This window comes from Phocoena sinus, chromosome 2 (assembly GCF_008692025.1).
Source record: "Phocoena sinus isolate mPhoSin1 chromosome 2, mPhoSin1.pri, whole genome shotgun sequence".
Classification (NCBI taxonomy): Eukaryota; Metazoa; Chordata; class Mammalia; order Artiodactyla; family Phocoenidae; genus Phocoena; species Phocoena sinus.
In genome coordinates, this window is record NC_045764.1 from 103000233 (window position 1) to 103017368 (window position 17136).

A 17136-nucleotide genomic window follows, 5' to 3' on the forward strand; every position below is an offset into this window, starting at 1 on the left:
CAGACCGGGAGGATCCAGACCCAGTCTCTCTCCCTCTCAGAAGGTTATTCCTTGGTGTCTAACACTGCTTTCTCAGCAGTGGCCTATAAGTCATTGGTGGCCTAGGAGAGACTCTAACCAGCCCATCCTGTGTCTCGTGTCCCTGACTCTGGCCCCACACTGTTCCATATGCCTCCGAGGGGAGGGTGTGAGGGCGAAATAGAGACAGGTGTGTGTGTGGAGACAGCAAAGCTCACCTGGGTGAGCTTCCGGAGAATGTCTCTTATTCCCTCGGCTCTCAACTGCTTTATCTATTAAATGTGGCCCATACTATCTTGTTGTCTGAGGGCAAAGCCTACCAGATGATCTCTTGAGGTCTCTTCCAGCCCCTCTTGAGATCTGTGATTTTACAGAGCTAATTTTGGTTCTGCCTCTAACCCGTTGCAAGACTCTGGGTAAGTCCCTTCCCTGTCTGAGACCTCAGTTTCCTCACCTGCAAAATGAGAAGTTTAGATGAGATCTCTGAGGTCCTTTCAGTTCTAGCAAAAGGGAGTGATAACAAGTATTTGTGCTCACCGTATGCCAGGCCTTGTTTATCTATGAACGTACAGCATTACTACTGCTCCCATTTTGCAGATGAGGAAACTGAGGCACAGAGAGAAGTAACTGGCACGAGGTCACACAACTAGAAAGTAGCAGAGGGAAATTCAAACTGAGGCTGTCAAGCACTGCCCTCTTATGGCTCTCAGGCTAGAGTTCTATGAAGAAAACTGTTTTCCACATGGGGTTTCACTGCACAGGTGTGTTGTCATCCTTATTACCAATTTTCTCATATACGAACAGGTCTCAAGGCCTTTCCCAACTAATTTGTCCCCCAAGCACTCAGATTCTTTAGGGAACCGAAGGCCCAGGGAACGAGGGACAAGGGTGGGAGTGAGTGGGCTGGAGGCATGGGGGTCTGTCAGTCTGGCAGACTGAAGTTTGGGAACTGTGGAGAAGGGATTGAGTCCCGGATCAAGAGCTAAGGGACCATAAATACATCAGAGCCATCTGGAATTTTCCCTCGATCTCCTGGGGCAGGAACTCCCAGACCTATACCTCAAGGTGAGATAGAGCAGGGCTGGGGTCAGCAGGCCCAGGCAGGAGGGACTGGAGGTGCTGGGATCTCCCTGTGAGCCACAGAGCTCTGCTAGGGGAGTGTCCAGAGGCTGCTCCAGGTCCTGTGGGGTGGGGATAGAGTGGGCCGGGTGGAGGGAGAGAAGAGCAGAGGGAGAGATACAGGGCCTGGCTGTGCGGTGCACTGTGGGAGAGCTGTGGGCAGCTTGTCTGCTGAATTTCCCGAATGTTTATTTGGGCCTGGAATCAAGAGGTATGCAGGCCTAGCCTCGTGTATTCCGTACATTTGGAGTCCCCCATCTCTCTCTCACTCACACACACGCCCACTGTACAGCCCCAGCACCGTGCCATAGTGCAGTTTTATTCAGCCACAGAATCATTATGCCGGGGCCCGCCCTCCTCCTTGTCTTGCCACCCCCCCCACCCCCGCTGCCATTTGTCCATGGTCTTTGTCTCTGACTCGGCCTGTGGGGCCTCTAGGGTGAGGGTCCCCAGGGCAGGCTGAGCCCCGGGGGCTGGTGCCCACAGTCTGCCAGGCGGGCTCAGCTGCAGCCCCCTACACCCTTGATGAGGTTGGCGGCCTCAGGGATCTGGCGGAAGAGGTTGCGAAGGGTGTCCAGCTCCTGGGTCAGCTGCTCCACGCGGCTGCGCAGACGCTCATTCTCGGCCATGTACTCTAGCACCTTCTGCTGTGTCTCCAGAATGCGCCTCTTGGCCTTGTCGCGGCTCTTACGCACCGCGATGTTGTTCCGTTCCCGCCGCAGCCGGTACTCCAGGCTGTCTTTGTTCACGGCCTTCTTGCCCTTGTGCGAGGCGCCGGCCGGTGAGGGTGCCTTGAGGAGGGGGCTGCAGGGGGGCGCGGCAGCCGCCAAAGGGGCCTGGAGGGGAAGGTACAGAGAGACAAGAGTGAGGGCTGTGGGGAAGTAGAGCAAAGGTGGGGCAGGAATCCCAGTGGTCAGAGCACACTTGGAGCGTCGGAGGAATGTGGGATTCAGAGCCAGCTCCTGGCCCCCAGTAGAACAGCCACTGCCCTGCCAGACGTACAGTGTCCTCTGCTCTGACCCAAACTCCCTTTCATGTCCCCACACTCTCTGAGGACACTTTCCTTCCATCTATCTGGAGTCTCCAGTTCTATCATCAGCAGGCATTTCCTCTTCTAGAAGCAGGAGGTGACACAGAAACGAGAGGAGGGAGCTGGTGGGCAGCAGAGAAACTGGGAAGGGGGCGTGCTGAGATCAGAGCAGGTCAACTGGTCACAGGGACTGCAGGACACATTGGTTCCGGTCACACAGTGGGGATCGACAGGGGAGTGAAATCACAGAGAAGCCAAGAGGGGTTACGACTGGGTGGCGAACACAGAGGGCTTGTGGTGGGTCGATTTCACAGAGCAACACCACACACAGACCCCATCCACACGGGCCTCCCTCCAGCCCCTGGGTGGCGGGGAGGAGAATTGAGCCACTCTTACCTTGAGGACGCGCAAGGGCTGGCTGGGTGCTGACAGGGCCGGGGGCAGGTGCATGGCCGTCTGCCCACAGTGCGCCACTTGGTACTGCAGAGGGTTGTAGCCGCTGCGGCTGGCCCCCCGGCTGCCCTCGGGCCCCCGAGGCTCCTCCTTCACAGCCACAGCCCTGGGGTCGTAGCTCCCTGGGGTGCTGTAGATGCCAGGCCCCAAGGCCTTCCTGTCGGGGCCGAAGGTATGTGGAGGGTAGGCGAAGGGCCGCGGGTCAGGCGGCAGGTAGTGGGGGAAGGCAGGGGTTCCAGGGCCCTTAAGGCCTCTGGCCTCAGGTGCCGGCTTCACAGCAAAGAGGTCAGAGAGGAGCTGTTCCTCCCCAGACTCGATGTAGGCAGACAGATCGATGGACGCCTCATGCTCACACATGTCCCCCAGCTCCCCAGGCCCCACTCGGGCCCCTGAGAACTCAAGTGGCTGCTGGCCAGCCCGGGGCTCGCACTCGTAGTATGTCCCGTGGGACATGGCCGGCCCGCCCCCTCGGCTCCCCGCCCCTGGCCGCCTTGCTCTTGGGGCACCCTTTGGGATGCTCGGCTTGCTGTCTCCCCCTGCCCTAGATCTGCCCTCTCCGATCTCCGCTGTCACCCACTCCTGTGTGGCTTCTCTCCTCCCTCCTCTGCTGTTTCCTTTTCCTTCCTCTGTAGTCAATGCCTCTTTTCTCTTCCCTTTTTTCCCCCAGCTCTCCCTGGGGTGACTCAGGGAGGGGCAGGGCGCACCGCAGAGGGAGGGATGCAGGCTTTAAAGAAATGGGGCCCCTGGCCTATTTAAGCAGTTGGGGGTACTCTGGTTAGGCTCCAAGCCAGGGTTCTGAGGTGCCCAGGAGCTGATTCTTCTGGGAATGCCTCCCCCTCCCTGTCGAGTCCAGGGGATTCCAGAATCCTCCTTGAGGGCAACACCTTACTCTGAGTATCCTCCTCCCTCCAACTTCCAGAAAGTCCTGTGCAGAATGAATGCCCAGTCAGAAGGAACAGAGAAAACCCTCTTCCAGTGCTGACCCCCAGCCTGATCTGAGCTCCTCCCTGGACACGCCTCCCTCCCTCACAGTTCCCCCCTACAGTGCTGGTCTCCACCTACCCCCAGGGCCACTCAGTTCTTTTTGTAGCCCCACCTCTCCGAGCCACTCTCCTGGGTGCAAGCCACGGGGTGTTGTTTGAGGGGTTTAGGAAGTAGTGATGTCTGGGACCAAGCCATACACTAGGGCTTGTCTCATGGTGCAGAGCAGGCTCTTTTTGCTAGGTTTTTGCACAGGGTCTGTGTAACAGCCCAAGCCCTCACGAGTTTCCAGCCCGGGCTAGCTCTAGCAGCCTGGCACCATCCCTGACTGCCCAGGCTCTGCTGAGGCACCTGGTCAGGGCTTGGGCCCTGTGCCCCAGACCCTGGCAGCCCCAGGAACTGACAGCTGCACTCCTCCGGTGGCTCCAGCGCCTGGCCTGCACTGCCAGAGCCTAGGGCTGGCGCTCTGCCCCAGCCGGGTCCTGAGGGCTCTGCCCGTTTCCTGTGCCGCAGGGCTCAGGCGCTCGCAGCAGCTCAGTTTGCTCTTTTTCCTTCTGCATGGCCGTTCTCTGACCTCTCTTGGGTCCACTTCCTCTTGTGAGGCTTGAGAAGCCTTCTCTTTTGTCATCACCTCTTCCTGGGGCTCTGTTTCAGGGTCTCCAGGAGAAACCCATGGCTTGCTCTCTGTGCTTTTAGTTTCAGATGGGGGCCCCCTCTCCCTTCCCTTTTCTCTTTCCTCTGGGAACTACCCACTCCCTCCTGTCAGAGGTACCGCTGTGGCCCTGCTTTTACCTGTTGCATTTCATCTGCAAAAGGGACTATAGGTACAGTGAGAAGGAAAGGACACATAGAAATGTGTCACTGGCTCTTTTGTCACCAGCAAAAGCTATGAGTGCCCTGTGGAGGCCAGAAGGTTTTGTAAGTCGGGCACAACAAGGGCCAGGCCTCAGTGGTGCAAATGCCGAGGTGCTGTGTACAGCATTGGACGCTAAAATAAAGTATGCAGACAGAGACAGGGCGGCCTGCAAATCAGGCAATTACACCTCTATTTAGCATTCCTACCCCCCCCCCCCCCAACTCTCTGTGCATAGCTTGAGGTATTTTCTCTGAAAGCCCTGACCTGGCCTGAGGAAGTCTGCTTGCACCCGGGAGACAGATCTCAGATTCCAGACCGGGAGATTTCTGCCTTCTCTCCACTTCAGAGGACGCTGTGGCAAACAGGTACCAAAGCTGAGCTGCACCAGTTTGGCAGCAGTGCCTCAGTTAAACACCAGGTGGTAATATTGGCCCAAAATTCAGGACTCGAGGGGCCACTGCGGTCAGGAATCAGGTGAACCAGCAGAGGGCAGCCTCCCACAGCCCTGGCAAGGGCAAGACGCCCGGAAGGAGGAAGAGGAAACATGGCCGAGATGGGGGTCTTGCAGTGCAGTTACAGGGAGAGTGGGCAGGCGGAGAGGACCAGGGCCAGGCCTTTGTCTCAGTGAGGAGGAATTCTGTTCACTCCCTGACGATGAACTAGTGATGACAGTTAAGGCCTTGCATTTTCCGGTGTTATGCTTTTTCAGTCATTGAAACATACCCTTTTCCTTGCAGACCATTTCCCTGTGAATCAGATAGGAAAGTAAGCAAGATAGACGGTGTACTTATCCTTGCTTTATAAAGGAGGAAAACGAGGCTGAGAGGCGGCCACTCAAGGTCAGGCAAGGCTGTGGCGCTGACGTGGGGGGAAAGGGCAGGGGTCTAGTTCTTAAAACCCCCCGGGGAAGAAGGGCTAGGGAAAGGGGGAGCTGTGTGACTCAGAGAGCTTTCTTTGCCCTCAGTCCGGCACCCTGGGGGAGGGGGAGACTGCGTCAGGAGCGGGCGAGCCGGGGCTGGAGGAAGCCGGGAGGTGTGCAGATAGGCCGGCAGGAAATGAGAACGCTCGGAGCTCGGCCGTGGAGGAGATAAGTGATCTCGGCCCCTCACTTCTCTGGCTGACGTTGCCGCGTTTCTCAGTAACCGGGGCGCTCTGGACGTCTGGTTAGGGAAGGAGGGGGCGCTGGAGGGGAAGGGGGTAGGGAGGGCAGTGCTAGTCAAGGGCTGGGGGATTCTTGGGTTGTGCGGAGTTGCTCCGGAGCGGATGGAAGCCCCCCCGCGGTCCCCTGGTCAGCAGGATCATTTTCTCCCTGCAGCTGCTGCTGTATACCTGTGTGCATTAACTGAAACAAAGCCTCTGTAGTATCTTTTTTTTTTTTTTTTTTTGCGGTACGCGGGCCTATCACTGTTGTGGCCTCTCCCGTTGCGGAGCACAGGCTCAGCGGCCATGGCTCACCAGCCTAGCCGCTCCGCGGCATGTGGGATATTCCCGGACCGGGGTATGAACCCGTGTCCCCTGCATCGGCAGGCGGACTCTCAACCACTGTGCCACCAGGGAAGCCCAGCCCCTGTAGTATCTTAATGACTTTGTAACAGGCCTCAGTTCAAACACCACCTCCTTCACCAAGTCCTTCCAACAGGGAGGCAGCGAGCATGTCAGATAGAACCTGGCTCAGATCTCCCTGTCACCTACCACTCGGTGACCTTGGGCCAGTTACTTAATCTCACTTGTAAAATGGCAGTAGTAATGCCTACTTTGTCGGTTGTTTAATTAAACTTTGAATAAGATAATGTATGGAAAGCAAGTGGTCTCAGCCAAGTCAGTCTCCTTCCGGCCCTCTGACTGCCCCCCTGCGGGTTTATCTGTGTCTCCTGAGTGACACGCTACCTGCAGCTTTGTCTGAAGCCTCAATTGGACAGGCGTTTTTGCACGTAGGTCCCAGGCACTGCGCAGGGTGGGTCCAGCCCTGCCTGCAGACGCGCGCAGCCCAGCAGAGTGGGCAGTGATCTGTGATGTGCACACATACGTGCCATGTGCATTCTTATCTTCTTTCCCCCAAGACTATTTGCTCCTTAAAGGTAGGTCAGATACTTTTTCAGCTAGGGTGACCACATTGCCTGAACTAAAATTAAGGACAGGTGTGTTGACATATATGAGTGTTCTTACGGAGACAGTGACGCAAGATTGAAGTCTGTGCTGACTTGGAAAATTCAAGAGTAAGTTTGCTATTCCCACAGCATATAGCAAAATCCTGGATACAGTGGTTAGAGAAATATTTATTGTTCGACTACATTAATAAATGAATGCATAAGCAGCTGTGATTTCAGTGACCTCCAAAGGCTCCCAAACTCCCCCAGATCAGAGCGTCTGAAATTCCTCACATTAAAGTGACTGACAGGGTTAAGACAGATTAAAGGCCCAGGTTAAAAATAAATGCATGTTGCCTAGGAAGAGACCCACATTTGCCCTTTTGAGCAGGTTGAAAAGATCAGCAAGTGTCACCTTACAAAAGAGAGGGGGCCCCCAGGGACAGGTGTCTCCAGGGACTGAGAAAGGTTGGGGAGGGCTGGACTTGCTGGAATGGGGTGACATGAGGAAGCCTCTGGGAGCCTGGGGAAAGGAAAAGTGTGTGTTGGGGAACTGAGGGAATCCCCAAGGGGGATGTGAAGCTTGGAGAAGGGCCTCTTGCACAAGACTGGCCTCTGCCCAGTTTGCTCTCACTCTTTTGGGACAGCCATGGGCTGGGAGATTCAGGAACCCTTTGAGATTAGATTCATTCAGTCTTCTTTTTTCATCCCTCTAAAAGTGTTAAATAGGTTAACTGACTTGCCCAAGGACACACAGCTGTTTGGTGGCTGGGCTGGGTCTCAGAGCCAAGTGTCTGTGCCCCTGTGAATAGCAAGCCTCCAGCCTCAGTCTAGAACGCCAGCCGCAAAACAGGCGTGTTGGGGCCAGGCTGAGACTGGGAGTGGAGGCATCTTGCCTGCCAGTGTCCTCACAGTGTTCCAGATGGTGAAGGGTGAGGTCTTAACACACCCCTCACCCGCCCTGCCCCCCGGCCCTGCCTCCTCTGCATGTCTGTCAGCAGTGCTGGCTCTGGAATGATGCTGTCTCAGGACAGGCAGCCGGGAGGGCTGCCCACAAAGGAGGGACTCCAAGCAAGGACTAATCCTGTCAACTTCCTCCAGCAATTAACCCAGAGCGCCAGGAGGTACTTGTCCTTACCTTGACTGCTTCCTCCTCTTCCCTGATCCCTCAGCCCTCCTAGTCTTTCACTCAGCTGAGTGGACTCCACCTCACCTCCCAGTCCCTCCCATCAAGCCCCTGGCATCCAGCTGGGTGCTCTCCTAACTGCCTAAACCCCCCCCCCCACCCTCACTGGGGTCTCTCCACAGGCTCAGCCTGTCCCTTCCTGATGCCTTCGCCTCTCTCCACTCAGCTTGGTGCTGTCTCTCTGTCGCCCATGTTCCCACCCTGGGTAGGGATGAGTTTCTTCTTCCCAGATAGTTTGCAGGCTCTCAGCACAATACATAGGCAGGATCTTAACACTCGTGACTTCACAGAAGCAATGAGAAAGTTTTCGGTTCAAAACGAGAGGGAGCTGTTAAAACGCACTGGCACTGGGCCCTGGGACAGCTCGAAGCTATGGAGCGCAAGGACTTTCAGGAATGCCATCCTGGAAGGAACCTGGCAACCAAAGACCTCCCTCCTGACAGGGACAGGAAGTGCCTGGAGACTCTGTCTTGGAAGGTCATTGAATTATTAACACCACCAACTTCATTTCCATTTAAAATTTTATTACATCAACAGAAAAAAAAAAAACCCTCACAAAACAAAACACACAACTAAAACCTAAACCAACTCAAAGACAGAAGATTATTATCCAGCTATAACTAAAACCCTCCCTGAAAAAAAAAAGAACAAAACCTTAAAAATCCAAAAGAAATATAAATGCCAGCTTCAAAAATATGTATCCAAAAAGTAAGGCATCCACTTTACAAAAAAACAATAATTGAAGGTTGGAGGAATGAGAAGAGGGAACAAGAGGATGGTCCCCTGACCCTCCAGGGGCCAGCCCCAGTCTGCCTGGAGTCCACTCTGAAGGGACCACAACTCGGACCAAACCCGCATCTTACCAATGCAGGCTCAAGCAGGCTGGGTGGGAAGCTGGGAGACCCAAGTAGGCCAGGAGGACTCCCCAGGTTTTCCAGTTTCAGCAGACAGGATAGGGAGTTGGGGGAAGGGGGGGGACTCCTGCTTGGGATAAAAGAATCCCAGTCCTTAGCACAACAGGTGTGGCTAGGAGGCTGCAAGGGCCCAGGGCAAACACCAGCACCTTCTTTGGAGCACAGGGAATGGCAGCTTCCTGCCTGCAGGACAGGATGGCCACAAGTCTGCAAACCATAGAGAACGGGCTTTTCTGAGAGCCTCCAAAGTGGGTACCTTCTGCCACTGTCGTCTCATCCTGTCCTGGAGGCTGTCCAGACAGGACAGTGGTGTGAGCAGAAAGGAGGGAGGGGTGATCTGAGTTGGGGGAGGAAATGGCCTTCAGAATACACTTTCTCCCCAAACAGTCTCTGAGGTGATGGGATGGGTACCTCTGGGAAGATGGGAAATAGCCCTCCCTCCCTGGAAGGCTTTTCATGCCAGGTCTGACCAGAGGGCTGGAAATAAGGGGGTATTTTTAGGTCCAGTTCTTGGATGGGAGGTGACTTAAGGCTGATTTGGCTCGACTTTCAGGCATGAAGGGCTTGGGGAGCCTTCACACCCCAGGAGCCAAAGTCCAGAGAGGAGGAGAAGGGCAAGATGGGGGTGCCGGCAGAGCTGGCTGCCTGGGGCTGTGTTGGAGCGTCACTGCGGGGGTAACAGGATGGCAGGCTCCTTCCCATGGGGGTGGGAGGGAGGAAGAGAGGAGCTGCTTTGTCATTAGGAGAGAAATGTCTGCTACATTGGAAATAAGCAGCTTTCTGGCTTCAGGAAGCTTTGGCACTGAGTTGGGGGGAGGAGGCAGGGGCAAGGCTGGGTTTCTACAATCTGAGCCTTTCCCAATCTGTTCCACAGGCCCGGCCGGGGTTAGGGGAGGGGGCAGTCCTCCTGCACATTGGTCCTTAGGTCAGTGGGGAGATGCTGTCCTGACAGGAACCTCACTCTGCACAGAAGGCCCAGGCTGTTGGGGGGGAGGGGGGAGGAGGGGGAGGGGGAGCAGAGGGAAGCATCACCTCTGATGTCTTCGGTCACTGGTGAAGGGAGGGGGATTTGGGTCTCTTCAGCTGACCTTTAATGGTGACAGATTTGCTCGAGTCTGTCCCCAAGTGACTCACTGTTGCTGCCACTTCTGTTGGAGCTGAGGCCTCCCTCGGGCTCAGGAATGGGGAGGGAAGGCAGCCCTGAACTCAGGTTCCTGAGGAAGCGACTAAGGGTGTGGGTCCAGGAGGGAGGGCCGTGTAGGGCACCCCTGGAAGCTCCACTGCTTTAGACACAGGCCTTGGGGGTGAGAGGAGGCTGGATCTTTGGGTACAAATGTCAGTATCTTTGTTTATAGTTTCTCACCACCCACACCCAGGTCCTGCCCCTGCATGACAGAGGCAGAGGGGTATGTGTGTGTTTGGGGGACCCAGGCAGGGCAGGAGGGCAGAGAGGGGGATGAAGGAGGAGGGAAGCAGCTGAGAGGGGAGGGTGTTCCTCAGGGCTCCTCTGCATCCTTGTCCTTGGGGGCAGTGGGCTGCCGCTGCTCCTGCATGTCTTCCTGTAGCTCCTCTGTCCCTGAGTCCTCCTCCACCTTGGGGTACACAACCATACACATCTTCTGGCTCACCAGGGTCAGCAACTCTGCAGGAGGAGGCCACATAGAAACCAGATCAGCGCTGAGTGTCCAACCAACATGGCCAGCCAGACCAGGGCCCTTCCCAGCTCTCCTGCCGCAGCGTTTGGCCTCAGCTGAGCCACCAGCGCCGCGAGGGGACTCCCTCTCCAGGAGACGGTCACCTCACCTACCTCCTCCGTCTCTGGGCAGCCTTTTTGCTGGCCGCTCCTACTCCTCAAGGCTCCATGCCCACCGCCCGCCAATTCTAGGGTGTCCCCTGGTCTCCACGCAGCCCAGGGCAGCTGCTATAGGATGGCCACTCTGGCAGGCCTAAGGTCTGTGCGGAAATATTCGCTGTTCTCCTCTCCTCAGAGGTCTCTGGGGAGGCACCTGGCCTCTCCCGTCCCGACCCTTTCTCCAGTGCTCTACGGCCCCACCTCCCGATCCTGGTGGGGTTCCCCAACCAGACTGCTGACCACTGTCTTCCAGACCAGGGGGCCCTCTAGCCACTCAGAATCTTCAACAACTTACCAATGAACTTATTGAAACACCTGGGCTTGTGTTGCCAGTAAACACCCAAGAAATAGACAGGCACCCCTGTCAGCATGATGGCCAGGCCGGTGCCACATACCACGGGCTCCGACCACAGGCTGAAGACCAGCAGGAAGGCCCAGAACAGCAAGTAGACGATGGGGAACAGCAGGCTGACCTGTGGATCAGAGGCACTGTTACCTGCATGGATGCTACACCCCCCGGCATCAGGGCACCTTCCCCCTTCTTCACCCACAGGGAAGCGCTTGGAGGGCACAGCTGGGTTTCACTCAGCTCTGTGGCTCCCACACCCCGAGCCCTGATGGGGCAAGTGCTGTGTCAGGAGACACTGGCGAACGTCGGCAGTGGGACAGTTAAGAGGGGTGGGGGGGCCTAGGGAGGGGACAATTCTCATTGTCCTCCGAGGTGGGATCAAACAAGGCCTCATCATCCAGCTGTGTGCCTGTAGCAGCCAGAGAAGCCCATATAGGTGGATGAGCTTGCTGGTATATTGATATATGCTTGCTGAGGTCCTCGGGAGAAGGAGAGCAGGAGAAATGAGTGAGGGGCAAGAAGGAGAGGACCTGTCAGTCAGGCTCCCCTCCCCCGGCTGGCAGGATGTGGCAAATGTCCCTCCCTCTCACCAGGGACAGTCCCAATTTGTTTCAAGCAGTTTCTGCCAAGACGAGAGAAATCAGGAAACCTAGTGTGGCATAAGGCAGTCCGGGGCCTTATTTACTTCAGGAAGAAGCAAACTCTGTGGGCTCCACCCGCTCTTGTGACCACAGGTGGGAGTCCCCTGTAGAGTCTTCAAGACTCTAGACTCATCTGCCTTTCTCCTCTTGTCCTCTCCTCTTAGAGGGTATGCATATGGTAGGGAGATGGGTTATTCTACTTCCTCTTCTCTCTAGCAGGCTTTCTAACAGTGGTAGGAAAGTGGCAGAGAGATTTCGGGAGACTTCGACTCCTCAGCTGGCAGAATCTTCTAGAAAGAAGCATCTAGTCTGTGTTTCCAGAATAGGATTGTTCAGATAGCTCAGGGATATACCCTAATTTTCTAATTTGCAGGAGAACCCATAGCACTCTGGCATATGTTGTTCTGAGCACTCCCATCTGTTCCTATCACAAATGTATTCCTGGTACAATCGAGAGTTTCACCAGGCACCCTACTACGTGCAGGGCCATAGTAGTTTAAAAAGGGAGGATCACGGAAGGCTGGAGTGGACTGGGAAGCTTCAAGGAAGAGAGGTCCTTGAGTGCGGAAAATGGTTAAAATTTGGAGAGGCAGATGGGAGAAGGAAACTCATTCCGGGATGAGACGGAGAGATTGCATGAGTGAACCCAGCTACCTGGAGGGACGAGTAGGAGACTGGTCAGGTTAGAAGGTCGAGGGAAAATCAGCTGACTCTCTAAAGACTTAGAGCCATAGGAAAAAAAGGAATGACAGGATGGAAGTATCACTTCATCTAACCTATTCCTCCAGCTGCAGTTTGCTCTGGTCCTGCCCCAGTGGAGAATGGAAAGGCTGCCCCATTCACACATGGCCTTTGCTTCCCAGAGGGTCTCCCACACTCATGGAGATGATGAGCTGCGGTCAGCAGCGAGAACAAGGTGATGTAAAAATCTGAGCTTAGTTAGAACCAGTGGAGGAGGGGGAGGGGCCCCAAAGGGAGGTTCTCGCACCTTGATGGGGCGGGGGATGTCTGGCTTCTTCCACCGAAGAACTATCTGTCCAGCAATTGTGACGCCGTAGAAGAAGTAGTTGATGAAGCCCACATAGTTGATCAGCGTGTACATGTCGCTGGTGACAAGCATCAGCAGGGTGGAGATGCACTGGGGGGAGTGGGAGAAGCTCATCGGTGATCAGAAAGGCATTAGGAGACTGGAGGAGCTGTTTACTGGTCGGGGCTGTTCCCCTGCCTCTAGGCAGACGATGCCATTTTATAGCGGATCTCTCAAAATGGAGACTTTACAACCTCTCCTAGAAACCCAGGTCATTGTTAACACTTTCAACACCAGGAAGTTCTTTCTCACCACATGGGTGATAATCAAAACATTTAACCACAGATACAGCAGGTACAGCATGGGCACTAACCAATCAGAACAGATACTGGCTGTAAACAACTGGACTGGCCACACTGGTGGCAGCCGGCCCTATGCCACCCTGGTCTCATTTATATTTCTTCCTTGGTTGAAGCTCAAGCTAATTTTGTTTTTTTAATCCCTTAGGGAAGGTTGTTAACTGCAGATTAAGGCTTTATTCTTGCCCTCATCCTCTTTTCCTGGTTGAGTCATCTAATTTATTTTTCTTCCTTCCTTTTCTTTTTTTTTTTTTTAAAAAAAAATCATAAACAGTTATATAGCACTTCTTAAGTGTCAGGTTCTTTCTTTAGCATTCTACAAATATTAACTCATGTAACCTTCATAATGTCCCTGTGACGTTTTCTTGATAGAATTCACTTTCTAACTTCAAAATCATCTCAGTGGCTCTCTCGGAACCATGTTCTTTCCCTCTGCTAATTTGTTTCAGGCCAACAGAAGGCTCGGTTCTCCTGTAAGATCTGATGGTGGAAATAATCGGGAAGATTTTAAGAGATGAAAAAGCCAGATTCTTACTGTACTTGCCCTGCAGTCATAGGCCTGCACCATTGGCTTAAACTGAAAAAAGTTTGTGGCTAACTGGGAGCATTGAGTCTTCTCCAGTTGCCTTTCACCACTAACCAACCAGGATGACCTTCTTCCTGTATCTGAACATTCTGAGATTCCCCCTCATGTTGTACAGCGAATGCCCTTCACTCCTGAGAGCTCTACTGCCCTGGTCTAACTGCTTCTCTGGTGAATCAAAGTCATTTTTGATATTTTAGTCAGGATCCAGAAAGAAAAAAAAATAACCCCAAAGACTCATCAGGAACAAGTCTTTGCTCCTTCTGTTTGCTCTCTCTAAATGCTTCTACTCCGGGTTAATTCCACCTCCATTTACCACCATTTACCATTTACCCCTCCCATCCCTAGTTTCCTTTTCTCCATTTTCGGTTTACCAGTTTACCAGTCTTCCTTTATGATTTTTCTTATTTGGTGTACCCTGAGACCAAATTTGTTTCAGTGATGTTTCCCAAGAGCCTGGCAGAGCCTCCTTGAGCAGGAAGGTTGATGGGGAGGGCTGGGAGTGTGCAGTGATCAGCCAGGAGCAGAGGCCCAAAGCTACTACCCAGTGGGTAACAGGTGCAGGGGGAGCCAAGAAAGAAGTTTCTTTGTGAGGTTGTAAAATCTTGAAGCAGCCACTTCACTCTGACCCAAAAGTATGGGAGAATGAAATGAGCCAGCCTGGGAACCTTAAGGTATTTCAGGACCCAGGGTCTTTCCTTGCTATATCTCTTGATGTTAATCAGGCCCATGTGAACCATTTGCCAGATTATTTAAGGCCCAGAGAAACCTAGGAGCACAAGGGTGACAGGGGCGTGTGTGGGAACTGTGAACTCCCAGCTCAAAGCAGCACAAAGAGGGAGGGTGTGTGTAGGGCTGGCAGAGGGAGGGAACCTTACTGTGAAAAGCAAGGCTGGGATTGGGGTGCAGCGCTTCACGTGGATCATGGCCAACACACTGGGAAGGTGGCCCTCCCTGGCTCCAGCAAAGAACAGCCTGGCAGAGAGAAAAGCAGGTCAGCCTGCGATGGCCCATGGACCATCCCAGGATGCTTCCTCCCTAGTCCGGCTCCCTTATCCATGCCCACCTCTGCCCACACAGGAGCATCCCCCCTCCAGCCAGGTACCTGCCTTCTCGTGCACACCTTCCAGCCCACTAGTCAAATGACCCACGTTCACAAGGCAGGTGCAGGCAAACCAGAGGCAGTCAGTGGATAAGTGGATGGATTCTGGAGTGTGGAGACCCTGAGTGTGGTCTGGGTGGCTTGGGGTTACTGATGGCTGTGCTGTCACTCTGTGGGTCTCTCACAAAACCTGGAGTGCTGTAGGAGTAGCCTCTCTCCTTTGCCTAAAGCTTTAATCCCTTTAAAAACGTGCCTCCTTCCTCCTCAAGGGATATAGGTTCTTTGAGACATGGGGACTAAACTGTACATGAAAAGCCTTAAAAACATGCCTATCCTACTCAGGAAGTGGCTGCCTTTGTGGGGTGGGGAATGGGTGGTAGACCAGGAAGGGACACGTGAGAACTTGGGGGATGTGTGGAAATGTTCTATATCTTGTTTTGAGTGGTAGTTACATGGTTGTCTACAATCATCAAAACTCATCAACCTGAACACTTACGATCTGTGTATTTTATTGTATGTAAATTATACCTGAACATTTATATCCTTAAGCTACTTATTCTATTCTCCCCCAAAATCCTGAAGAAATGAATAGAGTTAGTGAAAGGTGTACATACAAAGATATTGTGATGGTAAAAAAGATTGGAAATACCCTAAATGCCATAAAGTAGATGATTACATAAATTATGGTATATCTATAAAATAGAATATTATGCATACATAATGCTTTTGAAAAAAAATTGATTGTGTGAGAATATGCTCACAATATAACATTAAATGAAAAAAGCAAGATAGAAAACTGTACGATTCCATGCAGTATGATTCCTATTAACTAAGATATTATTTACAGGCATGTAAAAACATTAAAATATCAACCAATTACCTCTGGGTGGTAGAATTATGAGTAAATTAAATTTTCTTTCTTAGATTTTATAAATTAAAAATTTTTTTAAATAGACAGGAAACTTATAATTAGAATAAACTTTTTTGTTTGTTTGTTTTTTGGCTGCACCGCGTGGCGGCTTGTAGGATCTTAGTTCCCCAACCAGGGATCGAACCTGGGCCCTCAGCAGTGAAAGCACGGAGTGCTAACCACTGGACTGCCAGGGAATTCCCCAAAAATTATTTTTTAAGTTAAAAAAATTAAAATTTTATTTTGAGATAATCATAGATTCACATGCAGTTGTAAGAAATAATGCAGAGCGACCCTGTGTATCCTTCACCCAGTTCTCCCATTGGTAACATAGTGCAAAACTATACTACTATATCACGACCAGGATATTGATGTTTATAAATTATTTTTAAAAAGAGAAATTTTAACATAAAGAGCAGCCTTCTTCTTCTTTCCTCTCCTAAGAAAAAGAGAGAATACTGTAAGCTGTTATTAGGAAGTTAGGCCACTTTCCATTGGAAATTAGGCCACTTTTCCTTTTCTCTAGGACTTTGTAGGGAAAGGAGCACCTAAGCATTGAGAGGAAGGGGATGGTGTGATGGGGACAGAAAGGAACAGAATCAGCACACTGGGGGGTCTGAAGAGAACTGTCACTTTGTGATTTGTGTATGGGGGAGAGTGGAGCGGCTCCTCAGAAGCATGGGAGTCGATTATGGTCCCAAGTACCCATATGTACACCACCAGTTGCCATCATCAACTACCTCGTCCTGTGTCACTAGTTTCATGCAGCCACATGACATCGCCCCTCTGCAGTGCAGCCTCATGCACCCAACGGAGCCCCAGGTGCTCTGTGGGCCTCACCATGCACATAACCAGGGTCCCAAGTTCACATCCCTCCTCCACATGCAGCCAGGACCAAGTGGAGCTGGCAGGTCCAACAGCATTGGCAAGTCAAGTTCACAAGAGACAATCCTTGCCCAGCTAGCCGACCACAGAGGAGACATGATATTAAGCGTGACACACACGCACACACACTCCTACTCCTCGGGAAGGATCATCCTCTCCATACCCCCAAACAAAATAGTAAGAGAGAGAAGGAGGGAAGGAGGCAGGAAGGGAGGAAGGGAGGAAGAGAGGAGGGAAAGAGGGAGGGATGGAGCAAGGAAGAAAAGGAGGGAGGGAGGGAGGGAGGGGGGAAGGGAGGGAGGAAGAAAGGAAGGATGGAAGGAACTGGAAAGATGAGTTGAGGAGGCCTGCCGGGTGAGCTGTGCCTCTGAATCCGAGGCCGAGCGCACTGGGCCGCCGCCTCCCGCATGCACACATAGCTGGACCACATGCACGCAGACCGCTGCTCGGCCTACCCGAGGGACAAACCCCACTCTAAAGCGACTGGAGCCAGTCACCCTCCTTCAATAGATCCCAGAGAGCCTCATGGGTCACTGCTCTTCCACCGCTTGCCCTCGGCTGGGGCCTCCAGGTGGTCACTGCTCCTGTGTAACACGCACACGAGGTTGCCGTGGGTGAGTGTCGGAGGGTCCTGGGGTACAGGGAATGCCCACACTCCCTCTTTCTTGCCCTGGGTCCTGAAAACATGACACTCCCTTGTCATTTCACAGGAACTCCTCCCTAATGTGACGTTGGCTTTGGAAGCAGCTGAATTCGGGGGCTCACTGCTTTTGCTGTATCTTTT

At 53.1% G+C, this 17136-nt stretch overlaps 2 protein-coding genes across 3 annotated transcripts in view; both read right to left on the reverse strand.

Moving 5' to 3' along the window:
• Positions 1-1501: 1501 nt before the first annotated feature.
• Positions 1502-3275, reverse strand: CEBPE (CCAAT enhancer binding protein epsilon). The gene is made up of 2 exons (XM_032623073.1): positions 2564-3275; positions 1502-1973 (listed from the first exon to the last, which is right to left on the reverse strand). The coding sequence occupies exons 1-2, from the start codon at positions 3071-3073 to the stop codon at positions 1638-1640; spliced, it is 846 nt and encodes a 281-aa protein (XP_032478964.1). The 5' UTR covers positions 3074-3275; the 3' UTR covers positions 1502-1637.
• A 4958-nt stretch (positions 3276-8233) lies between these two features.
• The window catches only part of SLC7A8 (solute carrier family 7 member 8), a 55880-nt gene continuing 46977 nt past the window's right edge, over positions 8234-17136 (reverse strand). Inside the window, exons 8-11 of one of the 2 annotated variants that reach the window (XM_032624256.1) lie at positions 14334-14430; positions 12475-12624; positions 10792-10969; positions 8234-10286 (exon numbers count right to left, since the gene is read on the reverse strand). In XM_032624256.1, the coding sequence (XP_032480147.1) occupies positions 10141-10286; positions 10792-10969; positions 12475-12624; positions 14334-14430 (571 nt within the window). In that variant the 3' untranslated portion in view covers positions 8234-10140. The remainder of the gene's footprint in view (positions 10287-10791; positions 10970-12474; positions 12625-14333; positions 14431-17136) is intronic. The other variant, XM_032624257.1, reaches the window with a different exon arrangement.